We start from the raw sequence: 20,888 nt of genomic DNA on the forward strand, positions 1-20,888 counted from the left end.
GTTTAAAAAAAACATATCTTCCCAGCCCCTGCCTGTACTGAATCAGGCAAGTTTATTTTGGTGTTAACAGTAACTGCGTAAGGCCCGCATTTCAGGAACTGGTGACACTAAACGAGTATAAAAGCAACTATACATCTGCCATTTCTGAGGATTAAGATTGTCTGGCTACACCGAGATTTCCTTTGCTTTATCGGCTCCTGCACCATCAGTCACCAGTTACAACTAATTGTGTACTAGTTACATTACTGTCACCTGCATTTTAATGAGGTGAACCTTTTAAGAGTCAGAAGCTTTTTATCTCCTTCCTGTCCTCATTATTCCCAACATGTTATCCTGCAGTGAGCATAGCCCCAGGCAAAGCCCAGCATGCAAAGCTTGACCTCTCCTGAACTGATTCAGTGAATATTGAACAAAGAGCAGAGACTTCAATCTTCGTCGGGCACTTGGTCTCAGTTTATCGATATTCCTGGCATCGATTTCAATTACCGGGCAGTCTGTACAGCAGCAGGTTATCTACACTTGCTAAAATGTGCTTGTGTGATGCGGTTAATTTGTTACTGAGTGATCTGGAGGAAGAGAAACAGCTTTCTCAGCTTCATGACATGTTGGGTAAGATTACATTCTTAAGATTTCTTGCAGAGAACTCTCATAGCACAGGCTGCAATCTTGCAGACCTTCTGGTGGTGGTCACTGCACTGAAAGTTTGAAATTCTGTCAGGATAGTAAAGGGCAGTCACTCTGAGAAACATTGGGACTGTAAGGCCAGCTTCACATTTCATATTCATTTTATTAGCCCAGTGAATATTGAGCTAATTTTTCAGGTTTCAAAATGTGTACCTGTTTGCTTATATGTAAAGTCAGCAAACCTGATGTAATGCAAATAGCTGCAGGTAAGGGTTATAAATTGGACTTGTAGAAACATAGATAACCAAATGTAGCTCAGTTGGTTGTATTCTTAGAGTACATTTGGTGCAGAAGTGTAGTCAGTAAAGGGTTAAACACCACTCTTGACAAGCAGTGTGTATATGTTTATAAGTGTACTTGTGTGTATGACTATACAGATATGTTTGTCTGTATGTGTATGTGTGCTTTTGTGTATGAGTATGTATATGTGTGTGTGTGTTTGTGTGTATGTCGTTAATGTCCCCATTGTGAGTTGCCTTCACATTGTTGAGATGCTATTGTTGAGAAAAAAGAAACCAAATGAGAAATTTAATGAGGGTTAACCCACCTGAGATTGTCTGGCGTAAATTGCACCCAAACTCCACGTCATGTTATTTATTTTAGTTATTGCTATTACCAGTTTGTTGCCTTATTATTACCTTATTATTAAGAGATATTTTTACCTGATATCATCGTAATAAATATTTAGATAATTAAAAGTAGATGAACAGTTGCAAGAGAAGACGCAAGAAAGAGAAGGGTTGGAGCTTGAATTCTGAGTGTGTGCGCCGATTCTGAGTGTGTACATCGATTCTGAGTGTGTACATCGATTCTGAGTGTGTACATCGATTCTGAGTGTGTACACTGTGGGGGGGCTGGCGAAATCAGCCCAGGTTCCTGCTCCTGAACATTATCCAGTGACCCCCTGCTGGAAATCCGCATGTTGAATGAGGACAGGATTGGACGTGGTTCTCTTGCCTCCTGCAGTCAAAGAGCTTGCTAACGCTCAGTGTCGAGGCTCAGATATAAATAATCGGCAATGGTTGCTTGGAACACTGCTCTTTGCTTCGCTGGTCTTCGGCAGGAGGACCGGGAGAATCCTTGCGGGATCTCAGGGCCGCCGAGTGCGGTGAAGCAAGATTATGCCAGTGTTCAGGTCGCACGAGACCAGCTCGACACACTCAGTATCACTGTGACAAGGCCTGAACTCTAAATGGCCCACGCCAGTTCTGTTTGATCTTTTAAGTGCTTTTATATTAGGGGCTTTTAGTCTGGGTTGTGGGAGAGAAACCCAAGTATTCCATTCTCCCATGGTTACGTGCACAAGTAGAGCCAGCTTCTGCTGCCATTGTGACGCCAGCACTTTGCACATGTGCAGTGGCCAAAGCCACTCCCGCATGCATGGAATGGTGGAGTTTCTGATCGGGAATCGGTCTGCACAGACACTAGCTCCTTTCCCACATGGAGAGAGAGCAGTGGACTTAGATCACTCTCTTGTGACCCAGACTACGGAGGCACTTGATGTAAAAGCACCTAATAAAGCAGGATTGGCGCTGAATTCTTTTGAGGAGTGAAAGGAGGATTTCTTCATCCAAATCAAAAAAAAAGTAAGATTGCAATCTGAAGAGGTTAGTTTCTTCCAAGAAATCTATGAATTAAGAAATGTTATATAGTTAAAACTTTGTCAGCCGTGGCTCAGTTGGTGGCACTCTCGCCTCTGAGTCAAAAGATCGTGGGTTCAAGCCCCACTCCAGAGACTTAAGAACATAACCCAGGCTGACACTCCAGTGCAGTACTGATGGAGTGCTGCACTGTTGGAGGTGCCATCTTTCGGATGAGAGGTTGAATCGAGGCCCCGTCTGCCCTCTCAGGAGGATGTTAAAGATGCCATGGTACGATTCGAAGAAGAGCAGGGAAGTTTTTCTGGTGTCCTGGCCAACATTTACCCCTCAACCAACACCTTAAAACCTTGGTCATTTATTTCAGTGCCGTTTGTGGGACCTTGCTTAAGTGCTTAATTGTTTGTAAAGCGCTTTGGGACATCCTGAGGTCATGAAAAGCGCCATATAAATGCATGTCATTCTTTCTTTATTTAATGTACCCCCTTGAGTGTGATTCTTGTAAATGATCTGAAACAGTTTCAGTAGCGTCATGTCACAAAGGTGGTTGTGGTACAGTAATGAGAAGTGCAGCTGCGCTGAATCACTGAGAGCGAGCATCTGCTGCTTGCGTTGCTCGTGAATCCCCCTTGCTCTCTCAAGATATCCACGTGTGAGAGGACACTGAGTGTGATTTTTTTAATTATTCGTTCATGGGATGTGGGTGTCGCTGGCAAGGCCAGCATTTATTGCCCATCCCTAATTGCCCTTGAGAAGGTGGTGGTGAGCTGCCTTCTTGAACTGCTGCAGTCCGTGTGGTGAAAGTTCTCCCAAGTGCTGTTAGGTAGGGAGTTCCAGGATTTTGAGCCAGTGACGATGAAGGAACGGCGATATGTTTCCAAGTCGGGATGGTGTGTGACTTGGAGGGGAACGTGAAGGTGGTGTTGTTCCCATGTGCCTGCTGCCCTTGTCCTTCTAGGTAGTAGAGGTCGCGAGTTTGGGAGGTGCTGTCGAAGAAGCCTTGGCAAGTTGCTGCAATGCATCCTGTGGATGGTACACACTGCAGCCACAGTGCACCGGTGATGAAGGGAGTGAATTTTTAGGGTGGTGGGTGGGGTGCCAATCAAGCGGGTGTCGAGCTTCTTGAGTGTTGTTGGAGCTGCACTCATCCAGGCAAGTGGAGAGTATTCCATCACACTCCTGACTTGTGCCTTGTAGATGGTGGAAAGGTTTTGGGGAGTCAGGAGGTGAGTCACTCACCGCAGAATACCCAGCCTCTGACCTGCTCTTGTAGCCACAGTATTTATGTGGCTGGTCCAGTTAAGTTTCTGGTCAGTGGTGACCTCCAGGATGTTGATGGTGGGGGATTCGGCGAAAGTAATGCCGTTGAATGTCAAGGGGAGTTGGTTAGACTCTCTCTTGTTGGAGGTGGTCATTGCCTGGCCCTTGTCTGGCATGCAATTAAGACTGAAAAGGTCTTTCTGTCTTCACAGGTTAACTCTTTAGGTACCAACCTTCCTAAGGGGCTCACATCTACACACATTTTTTATTAGACAGTGGTTATCTTCTTAAACTGTTTCTCACAATTAAGAATAAATACAAATCCTCCTTATTTAGGCAGCATGGGATGATTTACTAGGTTAAAGGCGCTATATAAATTCAATTTGTTGTTGTTATTTAAACTTCTTGTCAGTTGAAATGTGTCTCAACAGTTTTTTTTAATATTCTGGAGGCAAAATAGTAATTTCACTTTAAATGATGGGGTTGTATTTAAAATCCATTCATATTAAATACATTTTAGAAACATCCTGGGATAAAGAAACCACAAATACATAATCTGTCAATAATTACCTATCATCTTTACCACTAGTATGTATAAGATTAACCTATGCTCTAAGGCGATCAAATTTAACTTTTAAAAGAAACTTTTCAGGCCTTTGGGGTGGGAAATGGATTATAAAAGGAAAGCTTAACAGATCATTGGACGTACACTGAGATTCCACGAAATGTTTGTTTAGTAAATAGCTGCAACATTTCGGTGCTGGGTGAACTGAAATCAGTCGGACAGCCATGGTGGTGGTGGGGGGGGGTCACGGTGGGGGGGGGGGAGTTGCAGGGGTGGGGCGGAGGGGCACTACAATTAGCCATAGCACCTCTGGGCAAATCAGTCAGGGGTCCTTTCCTGATCACTACCTAGTTATCCCCAGTGGCAGTGCATGTTTGTGGACACCAAATGAGGACAGGATGGGGTCTGGGCAAACTGAAACAATTTCAATATAAACTGCCTTGGTACTGCACCTGTGCCAGCCTTACTGGCTACCAACACACAGAGCTGACATAGCCAACTGCAATCCGCAAGTAAACTTGCTGGGATTCTCTAAGGGCACAGGCCAAGTAGGGATCCTGGCCTCGGGCCTTTCCAAATCCCAGCAAATTTACTTTCAATTGGTAGCCTACTGCACAAGGCTCACAAGTTTGGAGCCAGGACCACTAATACGGGTCTGAGCACAACAAAGGAGCAAGAAAATGTCATCAAAGGCACTGAAACACACAGTAAAGCCACTTCGACTCCACAAACAATGCTTGAAAGCTTTCAATCTCATTACATGTTTTGCACCTGGAAGCAGCTGAGCTCCCCTCGGGACAGCCGAGTCAATATTGAATATAATCATTTAAATGAAAGTTTTCAAGCCAGGTTACTTGAGAACTACCATTTGCTTTTCGCTTTAAAGCTCCCAGTTCCATGCGAATTACAGTGATTGTGCAGAACACCCACCTATTCATTTTATCCAAAATGGGTGATTGAAATGGTAATGAGAACAGGATTACGGGCTCTGGGTTACAACTGTTTCCAGCTCCAATAAGTGTAAGATAATTATGTTAAATTGACCAAAAACAGATCAATGTAGCTATAATTAGATAACTGCTTGGAGTAGTGCCTAGAGGGCAAAATCCTTTTACAGGTTATATTAGCAACCGAATGGAGAATGTGTCACTGTGCCATCCAATCATTGTTAAGTGTTGGCTCCCTGGGGTGCACATCCAACAGGTGTGACTTCATCTGATTTCTATTAAAATAATGAAGATTTCTGGCCTGGACATTACTGTGGACAGAGAATGTCACATGAAGATGTTAAGCATCCATCTGATAACATGTCACCGACAGTGATTTCAAAGCAATTCTTATTAATACCTCAAGGGAAAAAGCAACAGAGGCTTTCAAAACATCACCTGTAGGATCATTACAAGATGTTGTTACATTATTTGTTAAATTTAAATTGTTAAAGTAATTTATTGTTTCTGGTAAGGAGGCTGTTGCTGCAGTTTGTCTGAGGACAGTAACCAGGGACTAGGGCTCCGATTTTCAAATGAAATTGCGGGTGTGTTAGGGACTGCGAAAATCGGGATAATCCCCAGCGGTTGAGGGAGCCGGCCCCAACCCGCCGACTTCCGGGTTTCCCACAGACATGCCTGTGTGCGCGCGCATTTCCTGAATGCGTAAGTCCCGCCGGCTTTAGATAGTTAAAGAACCAAATGTACCTCATTGAAGTACTTAAGGTACTTTATTTCTGACATAGTAGTTAAACGATTTTTAACTTACCTGGGCGGCTCTCCCACGGCTTCTGATTCATGCCTGGTTTCAGGCCGGATCAGGCAAAAATAAAGTAAATAAATTAAATAAAAAACCATTGCACAAAGTTTAAAAAACAAAATAAACCTACCTTTCCACCGATGTCACCTGCAACCCCCTGCTCCGATGTCCAATGACCCCCCTCGCCGATCTCTCCCTCTCCGCCACCAATCTTTCCTTCCCCCCCCCGATCTTCCCCTATTCCCCCCCCACCCCGATCTTCAGCACCCTCCACTCTCTGTTCCAGCGCCGGATGACGTGTGTCTCTCTCTCTCTCTCTCTCTTTTTCCCTCTCCCTTTCCCCCCCTCCTCAGCATTGCAGCTCCTGTCGGCAGCCAGCCAGTAACCAGGGACTATCACACCCCTCCCCTTTTAAAATTGAGCCCTAAATATCGAATCTGCTGTTACAAGCATCATTTTGAACAGTCTCAAAGAAGATTGTCACTTGATGATGTAAATGGAATTTATTTTTGGTGGTTTGGATTGAAACCCAAATCAGGTTAATACAAAAACTGCTTTTATGTCATCCTTTTAATTCGGATTCCAGGAGTCTGGCATCTTGTGAGTTAACGCCCGGTGCTTATGTTGTCAAATCCATTTTCTGTAGCCCCGAGCCAGACTTGCAGATCGAGGTAAAGCTTCTGTTCACACCTGCCTCTGGGTGCCAGGCTTCCAGAATCCTAATTAAAAGAACAATATAAAAGCAGTTAAAAGTGGTTGCTATCTCATTTGCATCGTCTTGAAATATGATCGCTATCCATAGGCACGGTCTACAAGTCTGCTGACCCTCTGTGGAAACCAGGAACCAGCTTATGGACATTGGGCTCCGGGTATTTGAATTAAAAGATCAATAGAAAAGCAGTTAAAAAGCCCTGCTGCAAAGTACATGTGTTTGGATATTGGGCAAGAATGGGATCGGGCTTGGCGTCTAGAGAGGTTTACACATGAAGAATGGTTAGGTGGGCTCCCCTTGCAACCAAACACAGTATGAAGAGGAGGAGGGAATAAAATCGGGTGGGGGTGGAAAGGAATATTTTTCTGCAAACAGACATACTGTACAAAGCATCTGCACAGACAGCCAAGAAATGAAAACAATCGTTCAGTGTAGTTGCTTGGCTGAGAGGAGCCAGTATATCAAGACAGCTCCTCTCATCCATCCACATATATACCATGTTCTCAGTGTGAATTGTGGCACAGGGTTTCTGTGTAAATACTGTGCCAGCTTTGTCACCTGTATCAGAGGGGGGTGTGGCCATGGAGGTAGGAGACGCCCAGGCTGGGAGGCTTCTCGTCCCCAGTCTGGGATCTGCCGGTAGGCCATACACCAGGTGAAAGCAAATGTACTGGCCTGCTGACCTGGGGAAGTGGGGCCCGCCTGAGTGTCCAGGCCTGGGCCTTCAACAGCTACACCAGATTTATAGCAATGCAAAGATTTACACCGAAAACAGAAAGAACCCTTGGATTTGAAGTTATATTACATGAATATATTTTGACTTCATTTTGGTCACTTTAAGATCAATAGGCTAAAACAGACTCTTGAGTGAGGCTGAAAATGGTGGGATAGCGAGCAGATCTGTCAACATCTGGAAAGGAAAATACATTTTTATTGGTTAGGCGAGTGTCTGATATGTGTGGAGACCCATCTATGTTTGAGAGTCTCCAAATCAAGTTACTGAGAAAGTGTTTCTGTTTGCCCGATATGGAGTGCACACTCTCTCCCCATAGGGACACATCCCAACTTATCCAAGTTCTGAGGGGTTAGACATAAGTTGGCAAGAGCCAAGGATATGGGGACCTCCACGTGTGCACAGGGGTAAAACTAGAGTTTAACAAACTAAAACTGCACAGTTTACCCCTTAATGCTGCTTGTCTAGTCAGGGCCACCTTACACATTAGCTTGCGAGGTTATCTGGAGTCAAGTGGGAAAAGTTTCAGCCCCAGTGACAGCTCCACCCCTCCAGGCCCCTTTATTGAGTCAGACTGGCAGATCAATCATCAGTAGGACCCTGGAGCAATGCATACCTACCTAGATCAGTGGTCAGAGTTCGCCACGAGAGTAGACTTGATTCCATTCTTCAATATCCAGCGTATCATTTTGGAGCCAACTCAAACTCAGAGACTCTACTTACTCCCCCATCTAAATATGAAATACTGACCTATCTTTTCTCTTTACAGATGCTAATAGCCCTGCTGTGCAGCTGCAGCATTTTCTGTTTTTTATTTAAAATTTTCCAAAATTGCAGTTTTTTCTTTTAATATCTTGAGTTAGAGCCCCTCCCTATCTCTAACCGCTTCCGCCCTTCCAGCTCCACCATTGGCAGTCGTACCTTCAGCTGCACAGGTCCTAAGCTTTGGAATTCCCTCCCTAAACCTCTCTTCTCTGCCTCTCTACCTCTCTCTCCTCCTTTAAGACGCTCTTTAAAACCTACCTCTTTGACTAAGCTTTTGGCCACCTGTCCTGATATATCCTTATATGGCTCAGTGTCAAAGTTTGTTTGAGAAAGCTCCTGTGAAGCGCCTTGGGTCGTTTTACTACGTTAAAGATGCTATATAAATGCGAGTTGTTGTAGTTATATGAATGGCTGCTGCAAATGCAATCAGCAGTGTTAAAAGAGGTACTAAGCACTATTGATATGCTAAGCACTCATGCTATTGTAGTAACTTACGTACATTAGTTCTTGTAAATAGGGACAGATAGCTATAGTTAAGTTACCAGAAAGCATGTAGGGTGGATTTGTATTTTGAAACTAGGGGACAGTGATGACATTTCTTACATACCAATAGATTAATATTGTGTCCTAAGAAGATTGATGCACACTTTAATATTTCCATTATTCTATCTTTATTCATTTCTACGATTACATTTATCTGTAACAAAGACTAATACTCGTCTGTAAACATGAAACACATCATGCACATTAAAGAGTGACTGTGAGTGAGTTGCAGGTAGTTACAGTAATGAAAGGATTTTAATGCTCATTTGGCTCACAATGCTATCTGAACTCAAGGATTTGATATGGAGACTGCATCAAGTTCTGTTTTTAATTGTCGCCTCCCACCACTAAATATTCTCTCTTAGTCAAGTGCACATGATGGCCAATATCTGCCTTTTATATTGTTCTTGTGTTGCTAATATACCTGCTCAACTTTATCAGATCTTCCCACTTTCCACTGGTTTTCCTGGGCCCAGGTAAAAAAAAAACTTATATTTATATAGCACCTTTAACATAGAAAAGGCAATTTATAGAGACAAAAGGAAAAATAATGGATGTAATGTAAAAGAAAGACATATTAGGAGAGGTGACCTAAAACTTGAAGGCTCTCGAAGGAAATCAGGGAGGTAAAAAGATGAAGAGTTTAGGGAGGGAATTCCAGAGAGTGGGGCTTAACCAGCTGAAGGTGCAGCCACCAATGGTGAGCAAAGGGAGAGGGGATGCACAAGAGGCTTTAAATCCGAGGAACAGAGACTTGGGGAGAGGGTAGGGGGTGGGTGCTGTAACTTTGGAGTAGGTTACAGAGATAGGGAGGGGTGAGGCTAGGAAGGGATTTAAACCCAAGGGTGAAAATTTTAAATTTGAGACTCTGTAAGCCAATGTACGTCAGTGATGAGTGAGCAGGATTTGGAGCGGGTTAGGATGTTTTGGATGAGCTGGAGTTTATGGCGGATGGATGATGGAAGGCTAGCCATGAGAACATTGGAGTAATCTAGTCTGGAGGGGACAAAGATGGATGAGGGTTTCAGCAGCAGATGGGCTGAGGTGGGTAATGTTATGGAGGTGGAAGTAGGTGGTCTTTGTGACAGAGAGGATACAAGGTTGGAAACATGCTGTTCCGACCACTGTAGTGACATTTTGATGTAAGCATGTAGATGCGCATGACAATTCACTGTAATGATGTTATCAAATCAGTACTTCATGCATGCGCACTGGCCAAAGTGTCACAGCCAGTCTGCGCATACACATTGTCCCGGGATCAACTTTGAAGCTGGTCTCCACGGAGACTGCCTGCGTTTCAAACCTAACTGCGGGAGAGCAGCACTCTTAGGTGGCTCTCTTGAGACTTTACCCGCAATGTAAAGGCCCCTAAAGCCACAAATGTTACCATGGTTATCTTCTGTTGGTTTGAGGCCGTGCCTGCCCTCTGTATGATGGCACTTGGCCTGGCAGCTTTTATTTCCTGAAGTGGAATGTACCAGTACTGAGCAGTGCTCCATCTACTGTTGCCTGACTCAAATTTGCAATGTGCAAAACCAGGAAACATCAACAGTATGGCAGAAACCAACCTCTGAATGGGTACGTGACTGGTGTAATGTGTCCATCTCAATGCCTGCTTTCAAAACCCCTCATTTTGACCATGCCTCCACCCCCCAGCCACCAAAACAAATTCTTTTGTCCTTCTTTTCCCTTCTGCTCAGAGTCCATGATCATTCTTTCATCTTGTAAGATGCTTTAAGACTCGCCGGCACGGACATGATGGGCTGAACGGCCTCCTTCTGTGCCATAGCTTTCTATAAAGACATTTCTGTACGTGAGGAGAACTATGGAAATTTAAGTAGTCATTGCACTACAACACCTTAACCAGGGTCAAACTTGGCCGTCGTGTCCACAAGAAATGTGGTCACCCATAATCTGTGGTATTTTATATTTTACTACAGTATTTCTCTGTAACAAGCAGGTTTGCCATGTTTTTCTTTGAATTTGCTGCCAGTTGCCAGTTTAACCCGAAACACAGTGGCCAATTTTTGTTTTAACACTGAACAGTGAGGCCTTCAGCAATTAATAGCTAGAGAAAACTGGCCACTGTATTGCAGTTAAAGCTGACAATTGTCAACAGGCAGCAGTTATAAAAATTCAGCTCATCCAGTAAAAAAAAACAGCCAGGCAGCAATCCCAGCAACATCATGTTCAATTTATCAGGTTACTTGTACAATTTTATCTTTACACATGTAAAAGAGTTTTACAGTCAGAAGAAACTGAGGTGACTAAAAGTAGTTACGGCCCTGCCTAGTATTGTGAACAACTTTAGCATTCAATCTCTGGTGCAAAGCAAATCAGGAGTAAACCAGACCAGGAGTGAAATGGAAACAAGCAGAGCAAGTCTCTTTTGATGGTAATTAGCTGTTTTCCAATCAGTGGACTGCCCTTCCAGTGTAATATTTGGAATGAAGAAACTATTCTGTTAGCACTACCTGGGATCAGATATTTACACTATCCAACATAACAATTCAGAGATGTTAGCCAGACCAACAGAAGCCTGCTGGGTGGCTTCAGCTTTGAACTGGAGGAGTTCGGCTCTAGAAATCACATCTTTATTGAACTGGAGCCAACTGAGTAATGCTCCACTTAATTCTTTGAGCCAGTAAAAATTTTAGTTAGAACCAAATTAGCTACTGGATTTAATTCACGCACCTTCCAGTGACCGTTCTCGGGTAAACAGACTTCAATGAAAAAGAAAATCAGGCACATGTGAAACGGGCTGCCGATTTGCTATGAGCTCGTTTCCCGCTACTGGGGAAGACCAATTTCACCTCTTATATCTTCATATTTCTTCATCATTTTTGTAATTTTCCCCTTTATTGGGTCCCCTCTCCCCACTCTTCCTCAATTGAGAAAGACTGCTCCCACACCTGCTGCTGTTGGTGAGCTAACCTACAGTGTGCACTAGGGTGGTGTGGGTTCTTTCCTTCCCCCTGTATAACTTCCTCCTGACCCCGTGCTGAAGCACTTCATGCCCAATCTGTACTGTCCCAAAAGCTCGAGCTGAGATCAGGAATTCACTATATGAGGAATCACAAATGATCACATCTACATCCTACCACTGATATGGTGGCTCAGTACACCAGCCTTCTGTCCCATAGAGCATTCACAGAGCACAGACATAAATATTCTGCACCTTTAATGGGTAAAGATGGACCATTATGTGGAAAGCACATCACAAGGTTTGCGGTGCTTCTTACATTCTATAAGCTTATTAACAGCTCTTGAAAACAACAATAACAACAACCTGCATTTATATAGTGCTTTTAAAGTAATAAATCGTCCCAAGGCCCTTCACGGGGGCGTTTTCAGACAAAATTTGACACTGAGCCACGTAAACAGATATTAGGACAGGTGACCAAAAGCTTGGTCAAAGAGAGAGGTTTTAAGGAGTGACTTAAAGGGGGAGAGAGAGATAGAGAGGCGGAAATTTTGGTGGGGTGTTCCAGAGCTTAGGGCCTAAGCCGCCAATAGTGCAGCGATGGAAATCAGGGATGCACAAGAGGCCAGAATTGGACTTAAAGTGCTGGAAACACACGACCTGTCAGTCAGCATCTGTGGAGAGAATAGACAAGATAACGTTTCGGGTGCAGACCCTGCTTTTTGCTCTTCAAAACTTGTTGATGTTTCACCAGGATTATCATCAAATTTGTGCAGTGCGGAACAAATCAGAGACACACAACAATGAGTTGCTTTTCTCGACCCTCCTTTTGAGAAGAGAAAGCTGATAAGTGGCTGGCTGAGGTCAATAAGCCGTTATTTTTATGATATGTTCGATGTTAATGTTGGACTTTTATTCTTTTTCCCATAGAAAAACAGGAAGCTCGTCGTCCAGTTGCTCACGAGTGCCTTGGGGAAGTGCTGAGGATCTTGCGACTGGTCATCAACAAATATCCACTTCTCAACACCGTGGAAACACTGACTGCTGCAGGCACTTTGATTTCAAAAGTGAAAGGTATGAGGGGGGAGACTCTCAACTGGTGTTAGCCTAACATTCACAAGGTAACCCTTTCATTTTGAAGATAATGCGAATACTTAAAGGGACAAAAAAAATCAGGGGATATTGTAGGGGAAGTTTAATTATTTGGGACCTGCCAAGCAAATCAAGTCAACTCTTCCAGCTGTTTCTTTTACCTCAGGGCAGGACACAGATGGAGCGCAGGTGGCACCTTATTTGCTAAGGTTAAGGGTTCAAATGCCACTGAATGAAAGGTCGTGAATTTGTCAGTTTGTTGCAGGATTGAAGGTTATGTTTACTGTATAATTCAGGTTAGTTAGCAACCTGACAGTTAGGAGTTGTTCAGGAGTTGTTTGAATTTGATGGGAAGCTTATCCATGTTATTTGGTGCTGTGTCCATACAGTGTTGCTTTGATCAATCACATTATTTTATAATCAGCTATAATTTGAAATATTGTAAAACTATGCAAGATGCCAAAACCCACTAAATCAGGAGCAGGGTGGGATGAAATTGTGATTTGTGGCAGTAATCCTACAAAGAGTTTATTGACAATATTTCAAGGGCCTCTTTAAACAATTAATCCTGGCTTGTTTCATTTCTCAATAGTCATTAATCTCAGTGTGTCTAAAAATAACAATATACTGAGTAAAGATAGCTGTCATTCAGCAGTATTGTAAATAGATTCAAGCACTGCTAAATCCTTATAAAAACACTAATAGTTTGTCAAGAAATCTATGTCTGAATCTCTATAAAGTGCTTATTAACAAAATGACTGTTTCTAATTGCTGCACCTCAGTTCATTTATTTACTTCTGTTGGAGTAAATTAAAAATCATTATTATACAAAATATCACATATATTATGAAGTTGTTAATGGACAATAAATTGACATTGTACTGGACTAACAATCCTCAGAGTGTGGTGCAATGATTTTATGCTTGAATCACTATCCTGTATTTAAATATTCTACCAGGATCAGGAATTCTATGTGATGATAGTGAGTACAAATGGAATGGTGCTGTTCTGCTGTAATCAGAGTTGTGTAACAAGTATGTACCTTCTGTTCCCTTGATTACTGCTCAGCACAGAGCCCGTTGCTTCAGTTGGGTATAAGAACATGTCTATCCCACAAGTTCCACTCACTTATCATCCCAATCCTGTTTGCTGGCGTATATTGGCTCCAAATACCACAACGCTTCCAATTTAAAATTCTCATCCTCAAGTTTAAATCCTTCATTGGTCAAGCCCTCCCTATCTCTGTAACCTCATCCAGCCTTAAAAACCTGCACAGAACTCTCTTTCCCCACGACTCTGTCCTCTTGTGCATCCCCCCTCCCTTCGCCCCACCTTTGGTGATCGTGCATTCAGTCATCTAGACCCCATGCTGTGAAAGTCTCTCCCTAAACCCCTCCGCCTTTCCACTTCCCTCTCCTCCTTTAAGACCCTCCTTGAATTCTACCTTTTTGACCAAGCTTTTGGATGCCCCTCCTAATATCTCCTTCTTTGGCTTGGTGTCCATTTTTGTCTGATTACGCCTTTGTGAAATGTCTTAGGATGTTTTTCTATGTTAAAGGTGCTATATAAATGCAAGTTTATTGTTGTTGTTTATAGACCAATACCTTAGATGAGAGCTTTCTCTACCATCCAGCACTTCCCATTCACTGTGTTGCATAAAAATGTCCCTATGTAATAGTATTACTATAGCAATAAGCAGGATGGGGCACTAATTTTGGTATGAAACTTGCTGCTCACTGAGTTCATACTGTTTACTCTGTCAAAAAAGGGCTTATTTAAGCTGTCAATAAAACAGTGGGTACAAATCACATTGGCTTACAATTGGAAATGATGATTAAACTGTCCTGGGAAAGGCTGAATCACAGGAAATTAACACTAATCCCATAAAGCTCTATAAACACCTTCTCATGGGATGGTAGGGTGTAGTGGCCATTGAACCATTGTTCCATACCACCTGTGCTGTTAAATAAGTTTGAGATATAAATAATTGTAATGCCTCAACTAATCCTCACTGAACAGTAGTATGTGTCCTACAGCCATATGTTAGTCCAGCTGTACGCACATCATCTCAACAAACATACAAAGTTAGTCCAGAATGAATCCAGCTTCTACTCCGCTCTGAAACCAGTCCACCGGTGTAAAGCCATGGGTAGCCTACCCAATTGTATTATACAGACATGAAAACCAACCTTTCTTCTTGTGAGATTTGTGCCTAGTCCCACATTGGAGGGAATCCTTTTACATTGCATGAGACCCACACTAATGCCGCCCAGTTCCTGAAGCATAGTTCATAGCGCAGCCAGTTCCAAGGCAAATGTAAAACTGCCAGGATTAGCTCAGACTGTTGGGCAGATCCATTTTTAGTGGTCTCCCAGGGCAATGGCCTCCTCAAGCAGTTTTGCCAGCAGGCTGTGCATTGCCCTCACTTCCAGAACCCAGCCGCACTAGTGGAATCAAAGAACACCTTTTGATCTCCTCAGGTGTCTCTTGGCAACAAGGAATGCTGCCGTTCTCAGATAGCACATGTAAATGAACATGGAAAGCCTGCAGCCTGCATTGTAAACTGGAGTGAGATTGAATAAACTTGGCAACCCATTCTGAAGAAACCTTCCAACAAAATAAAAAGATTTACCTAACCCAATAAAAATAATTACAGAATATTAAAATGTGGCTTATTCAGAGAATCCAGCAGCATTAGAATTCAGCTTTGCTGCTGTGCATTTCTCCAATTGTGATTTATGGCTCAATATTCAACAGCAAAAGTGGCCCCCGGAACAATCCTGATTTACACAAAGAGGGAGAAGATTACAGGGTGGAACCTGATAAATCGAAGGGAGTGCAGATGGGCCTTCAGACCCCCTCTGGGGATCTTAGTTTCAGAGACAGGATTAATGATGAGTTTACTGTGCTTATCTTAGGCTCTAACTGTGTGAAAATATCACTTTGTCAGGAATGTCCAAACACACCTCACCAGATTCTTTACTGAGGACTGTTTACTAAATTGAGTAGGTAAGTCATTGCCAGCTTGCAGAATAGAGAAGGGTGGCACAGTTACACAGATTGCCTTAAAGATGTTGGCCCTCTAAATTCTGCAGAGGTTCCATGGGACTCTCGTTGTAACTGCAACAGAACCCCCGCTACCTGCCCCCGGAAAGAATTTCAGGGCCAGTGTAATTCTATCTCTTCAAAAACACAGGAATGTTTAGATACAAATAATTCTGTGAAGAAAGTGTAGGCTACATGACCTCTCTTTACAGGTCACTCTTTGATATGAGCCCCAGTAAACCTGCCATATTAGGTCTTCCCAGCCCTGTTGCCAGTGTAATATGTACATTTGTAGCGACGATCATCAACCTGGGATGCTTCAGCATTTGTGCCATTTCAGTTCTGCAAGTTAACTCAGCCCATTGCATCAAGATCCTGAACACACTCCAGCAGGTTTCCACACGCCAATAGCACTCACTATTTAAATAAAAATATTCAGAAAATCAATAGAAGTAGACAAAAAAAGGGAACAAGGGGGAGTACTTCCTGTTCAAAGTACTCAGCCACAGATCGAGAAGCTCTCTGGTGTAATCCTCAGTCTATGGTCAACTGATCTTAGAATAAGTATAAAGAGGATGTTAAAACTCCCCCATTAAGAAGCAAACTATCATTTGCTGATCTGATAGGTGTCGGAAGATCTCTTTCACACTAATGTAACAGCATCATTTTATGGATGGAGGTGCATACAAGTCCATGACTGACCTCTTTCCCGACGATGCCCTGATCCAGCTGTTTTGCTGCATTGTAAGTCTCTGTGACATTCAACAGCAGTATTGTCACTGACTGGGGATAGGATGATTCAATACAGTTCTGCTAACTTGCAAGTGGATTAAAACCACCCCGGCTCATTGAATTTATAGTTTTCAAGAGACAGGGAGAGTTGGATTTCAGTTGGATTGAAACCTAAACCAGGAGTAGTGTAGACTCTCCAACAGATTGTACATTTCTTGTTTAGCTAATGAATATTTACTGTGCTTTCTTTAAAGGGGCCTCCCTTATCGTTCCAGAAATGTTTTGAGCAAATTGTTTTTTGTAATTTTTACAAAAACATGAAATGTGAATATGTAACTCACATCATGATGATGTCATTAATATTGAAAAGCATCACTGCGTTGCTTGCTTGTGACATCACCATGATGCACAGCCAGACTGTTCACTCTCTGTCCCCAAAATAGCACCAATTCCATTTAATATAATTTTTACTGAAAAGCTGTGTCCGTTAAAGCACTTGTCTCTTCTTTCTGTAGGTTTTCATTATGAATCCAACAATGAAAATGATAAAAACGAGTTTGAGAAGGCAATTGAAACAATGGCGGTGGCATTTAGCAGCAAGTAAGTAAATCATTGATTGACTGAGATCAAGGGACAACAACAAGAGACTAACAGAACCATGGTAAGGAGGTAGAAGAGAGTCACAAGGCAATAACACAATCAAATCTTTTATGATCATTTAAGATTCTACTGCTTAAACCCTAAGTTTGTGTGACTGACTCAAGACCCTCAAATGCCTGTATTTTCAAAAAAATAACCACGGAATTGTTGTGGAGTGACAGTGAGTCCAGGCTTTGTATGTGGGATATCTCCGTGCTCCCAAATCAGACACTGTCAACATTATCCTGATTCCCAAATACCTGAGGGTGAGTTTGAGGTACATATGGTGTGGGTAGGAGGCAAGGTGGGCTGAGGAAATAGACTGGACCCTGTGCATTCAAGGAGCAGGGTGGAGCTGTGAAAGATGGACGCAGAACCAGTAGTTACGCGATGTACAAACCCACATCCTTTATTTTGTTTTCTTTCTGCTTTTGCTTTTCCATTCTGATTGGTCACTGCTGGACAAGTGACCGGTAATAACATGTGTTCAGCACAGACCAATCCGAGAGAAAAGAAAGATCCAATGTTAGTACATTTATTAAAAAGACACAAAACTTTTTAATAGTAAGATATATACATTTTTGATATTTGTTTGTGGTAGTTGTAAGTCTAAAGGATATTGCAAATGTTTTTTGTGATTTTTATGTGGGTATAGAATAGTGTTGCCGACTCTGGTTGGACCTGTTCCTGGAGGTGTCATCACATGACCGCCTGCCTCCAACTGCCCGGTCCCCACACTCCTGCCATTGGTCACCAACACGCCATGCTTGCGATGCACCACCTTCCTGCACCAATTGGAAATCAAATAGCCTCTTTATTACCTGATTGGATGACTCCTGACTTGTCAAACAGCCTTTTTACTCATGTCCGATATTTTTTATAACTAACGAACAAAAGTGTTCAAAGAAAAGTTTTTTAAAAACACAATTTTTTTAATGTCCCTATGATTCTTCTCCTGGGTTGTTCACAGCAGTGACCTGGAGATTAGTTTTTAATTCCTGGAGACTCCAGGGCAATCCTGGAGGGTTCGCATCCCTAATATGAAATATGGTGTAATCCACATTTGCTTTATACTGTTTCATGAGTGCCCAGGCTTTATTAGTGCCTGTGGTTTGTGACATCCCTCTGTTTATATACTGTGGCAGCTTCACTGAAATAGGAGCCGTCAGAAGAATTGCTATGCATTGGTTCCAGCCCAGTAACTCCAGTCAACTTCTTGTTTACCGTTTTTCCCCCATTATCTTCTACCACGGTCAGTCCGGTGCAACCTGGGATGCTTCACCATTTGTGTCTGTGCAGGTTAACACAGCTCATTGCCTCAAAAACCTGAACTCATTCTAGCAAATTTCCATACACCAATAGCGCTCACTATTTCAATAAAAATATTCAGGACATCAATTGGAGTAGACCAAGTAGCAAGTGACTGATCTCCTGACTCCCCAAAGCCTTTCCACCATCTACAAGGCACAAGTCAGGAGTGTGATGGAATACTCTCCACTTGCTTGGATGAGTGCAGCTCCAACAACACTCAAGAAGCTCGACACCATCCAGGACAAAGCAGCCCGCTTCATTGGCACCCCACCACCACCCTAAACATTCACTCCCTTCACCACCAGCGCCCTGTGGCTGCAGTGTGCACCATCCACAGGATTCACTGCAGCAACTCGCCAAGGCTTCTTCAACAGCACCTCCCAAACCTGCGACCTCTACCACCTAGAAGAACAAGGGCAGCAGGCACATGGGAACAACACCACCTGCACGTTCCCCTCCAAGTCACACACCATCCCGACTTGGAAATATATCGCCGTTCCTTCATCATCACTGGGTCAAAATCCTGGAACTCCCTACCTAGCAACACTGGGAGAACCTTCACCGCATGCTGCAGCGGTTCAAGAAGGCGGCTCACCACCACCTTCTCGAGGGCAATTAGGGATGGGCAATAAATGCTGGCCTTGCCAGCGACACCCACATCCCATGAATGAATTTAAAAAAAAGACGACAAAAAAGGGAAACAAAGGGGAGTACTTTCTGGTCAAAGGGTGGCTAATGATAACAGGAAATCAAGGATTGTTCCTACCACCAGGTCCATCTGCAAATCAGGCAGGAGGCAGACGTGGCGGGTTTAGGAGACGGTAGGTCCCATTGACAAAGACTGTGAATTTTTTTAATACATATTTCAGCCTCTCTCTATGAAGTAATTTGGGCAGAAAAGTGGCTGGAAAAATCTAATGGTTCCACGATAAATAAGGAGGTAAGAAGTGGAGTTAGTGGGCAAGTAATGAAGTGCCACAGCACTCGAACCCCCTGCTCAGTAGCACAAGAGGCAGTGCGTTAACCCATAAGGGGAGCTGTTCAAATCATTTATAATGTAAAAGGGGGTCAGATTTCCAGACAAATTCAGTAAGCGATTGCAAAAGCATCATATTATTTGCTTTGAAGCACTGAGCTCTTCAGTAAATTCTGCACGTTGTTCAGTAAATTCTGTACGAGTATTCAGAAGTATAACCTACTCAGATACAGTAGGTTGATATGATTAAATCGTAAAAGTTCATCCTAACTGAAATATTGTGCGTCACTCCTAAAAACTTCAAATCCCAGTTCACATTCCTTTCAGATATATTTACCTCGGCTTTATAATCATGTTGAAATCTAGATGTTTTCAAATTCAGATCTGTATAGATTTGAGTAACACATGAACAGCTGAGAAAAGTATGCTGGCAGATTGCTTTTGACGACCGTTAAAATTCCTGACATCAAAATAATATTTTCTTAACTGTATAAATTTAGAAATTGTGTGCGTGTGATTTGGGGATCTTATAATATGGATGTAAATTTACTTCAAAAAGGACTAGAGGAGAAGTACCAGAAGAGTTCCTCAAACAGTAGGTAGTGCCAACGTATTGAATCCATTGTGGAAATAAAAATCGGGAGAGATGTAAAACAGGCTGCCGATTCGCTATCACCGGTTTTACACGATTGCACAAAGTCATAATTACGCCCCCCACCTCCTCACTTTTCTGGGGGAGGCGCAGGCTCGTCACTACAGGGAGGATAGATTCAGAGGAGGAATCAACCTGAGCTGCTCTTGTGTATCTCCTGGTAACTAGTTATAAAGCAGCACTCATGGGTCTGGGAGTAAGTGTCCGCTTGATTTTCTGGCTGGAGTCTTGGTGAAGGGAAGTGAATCTAACAATGTGTAGGAAGAGATTTTTTTTTAAAAGAAGCAAATAGAAATGTACAGGTTGAGTTTTGTTGATGGCTAATCATTATTTCCTCTTTGGCAGTGTCTCGGAATTCCTCATGGGAGAGGTGGACAGCAGCACTTTGTTATCATTACCACCAACAGATAAATGCAGGGTGAGTTCATGGAATGAGCCAGTGTAGTACAAAGACCTTTGCGTGTATGCACTAACCACTTATGAAAGGTTCTTTGTCTAAATCTTCATAAATTAATTTCTGGAAGAGCGTTGTAAATTGTGGGCCTTGCGGCCCTTATTTTTGCTGAAGAGTCTCGAAGCATTAGAATGGTAAATTACCTCTGCGAAGATGGCATTCAGTTTTAATCAAATTGATCTAATCTGCGTGCCATCTCCCAAGGTTTATACTTACATATGTTATGCATTAAAGGGATTTATTCCTGATGCATTGTCTTTAATTTTGAAGCTCAGTGACCTCCTAATGTCTCTGTGCAAATTTTTTAATGTACATGAAGTAATTAAATAACAACATGATTTGTCTGGGTCAATGCAGGGTTATATTTCACAAATAGAATCAGTTCTTATTTCTACAGAACTGTTACCTTTATATTTTATAATACATCTCAGTGGTGAAATGTAATTTTATCTTCCTCT

At 42.7% G+C, this 20,888-nt stretch overlaps 1 protein-coding gene across 5 annotated transcripts in view; it reads left to right on the forward strand.

The window, feature by feature from the left end:
* The window catches only part of LOC137299528 (rho GTPase-activating protein 45-like), a 178,131-nt gene that overhangs the window by 96,827 nt on the left and 60,416 nt on the right, over window positions 1-20,888 (forward strand). For all 5 annotated transcript variants that reach the window (XM_067968335.1, XM_067968336.1, XM_067968332.1 and 2 more), the window contains exons 3-5: window positions 12,460-12,603; window positions 16,914-16,998; window positions 20,322-20,394. In XM_067968335.1, the coding sequence (XP_067824436.1) occupies window positions 12,460-12,603; window positions 16,914-16,998; window positions 20,322-20,394 (302 nt within the window). The remainder of the gene's footprint in view (window positions 1-12,459; window positions 12,604-16,913; window positions 16,999-20,321; window positions 20,395-20,888) is intronic.

This window comes from Heptranchias perlo, chromosome 29 (genome assembly GCF_035084215.1).
Source record: "Heptranchias perlo isolate sHepPer1 chromosome 29, sHepPer1.hap1, whole genome shotgun sequence".
In the NCBI taxonomy this organism is placed as follows: domain Eukaryota; kingdom Metazoa; phylum Chordata; class Chondrichthyes; order Hexanchiformes; family Hexanchidae; genus Heptranchias; species Heptranchias perlo.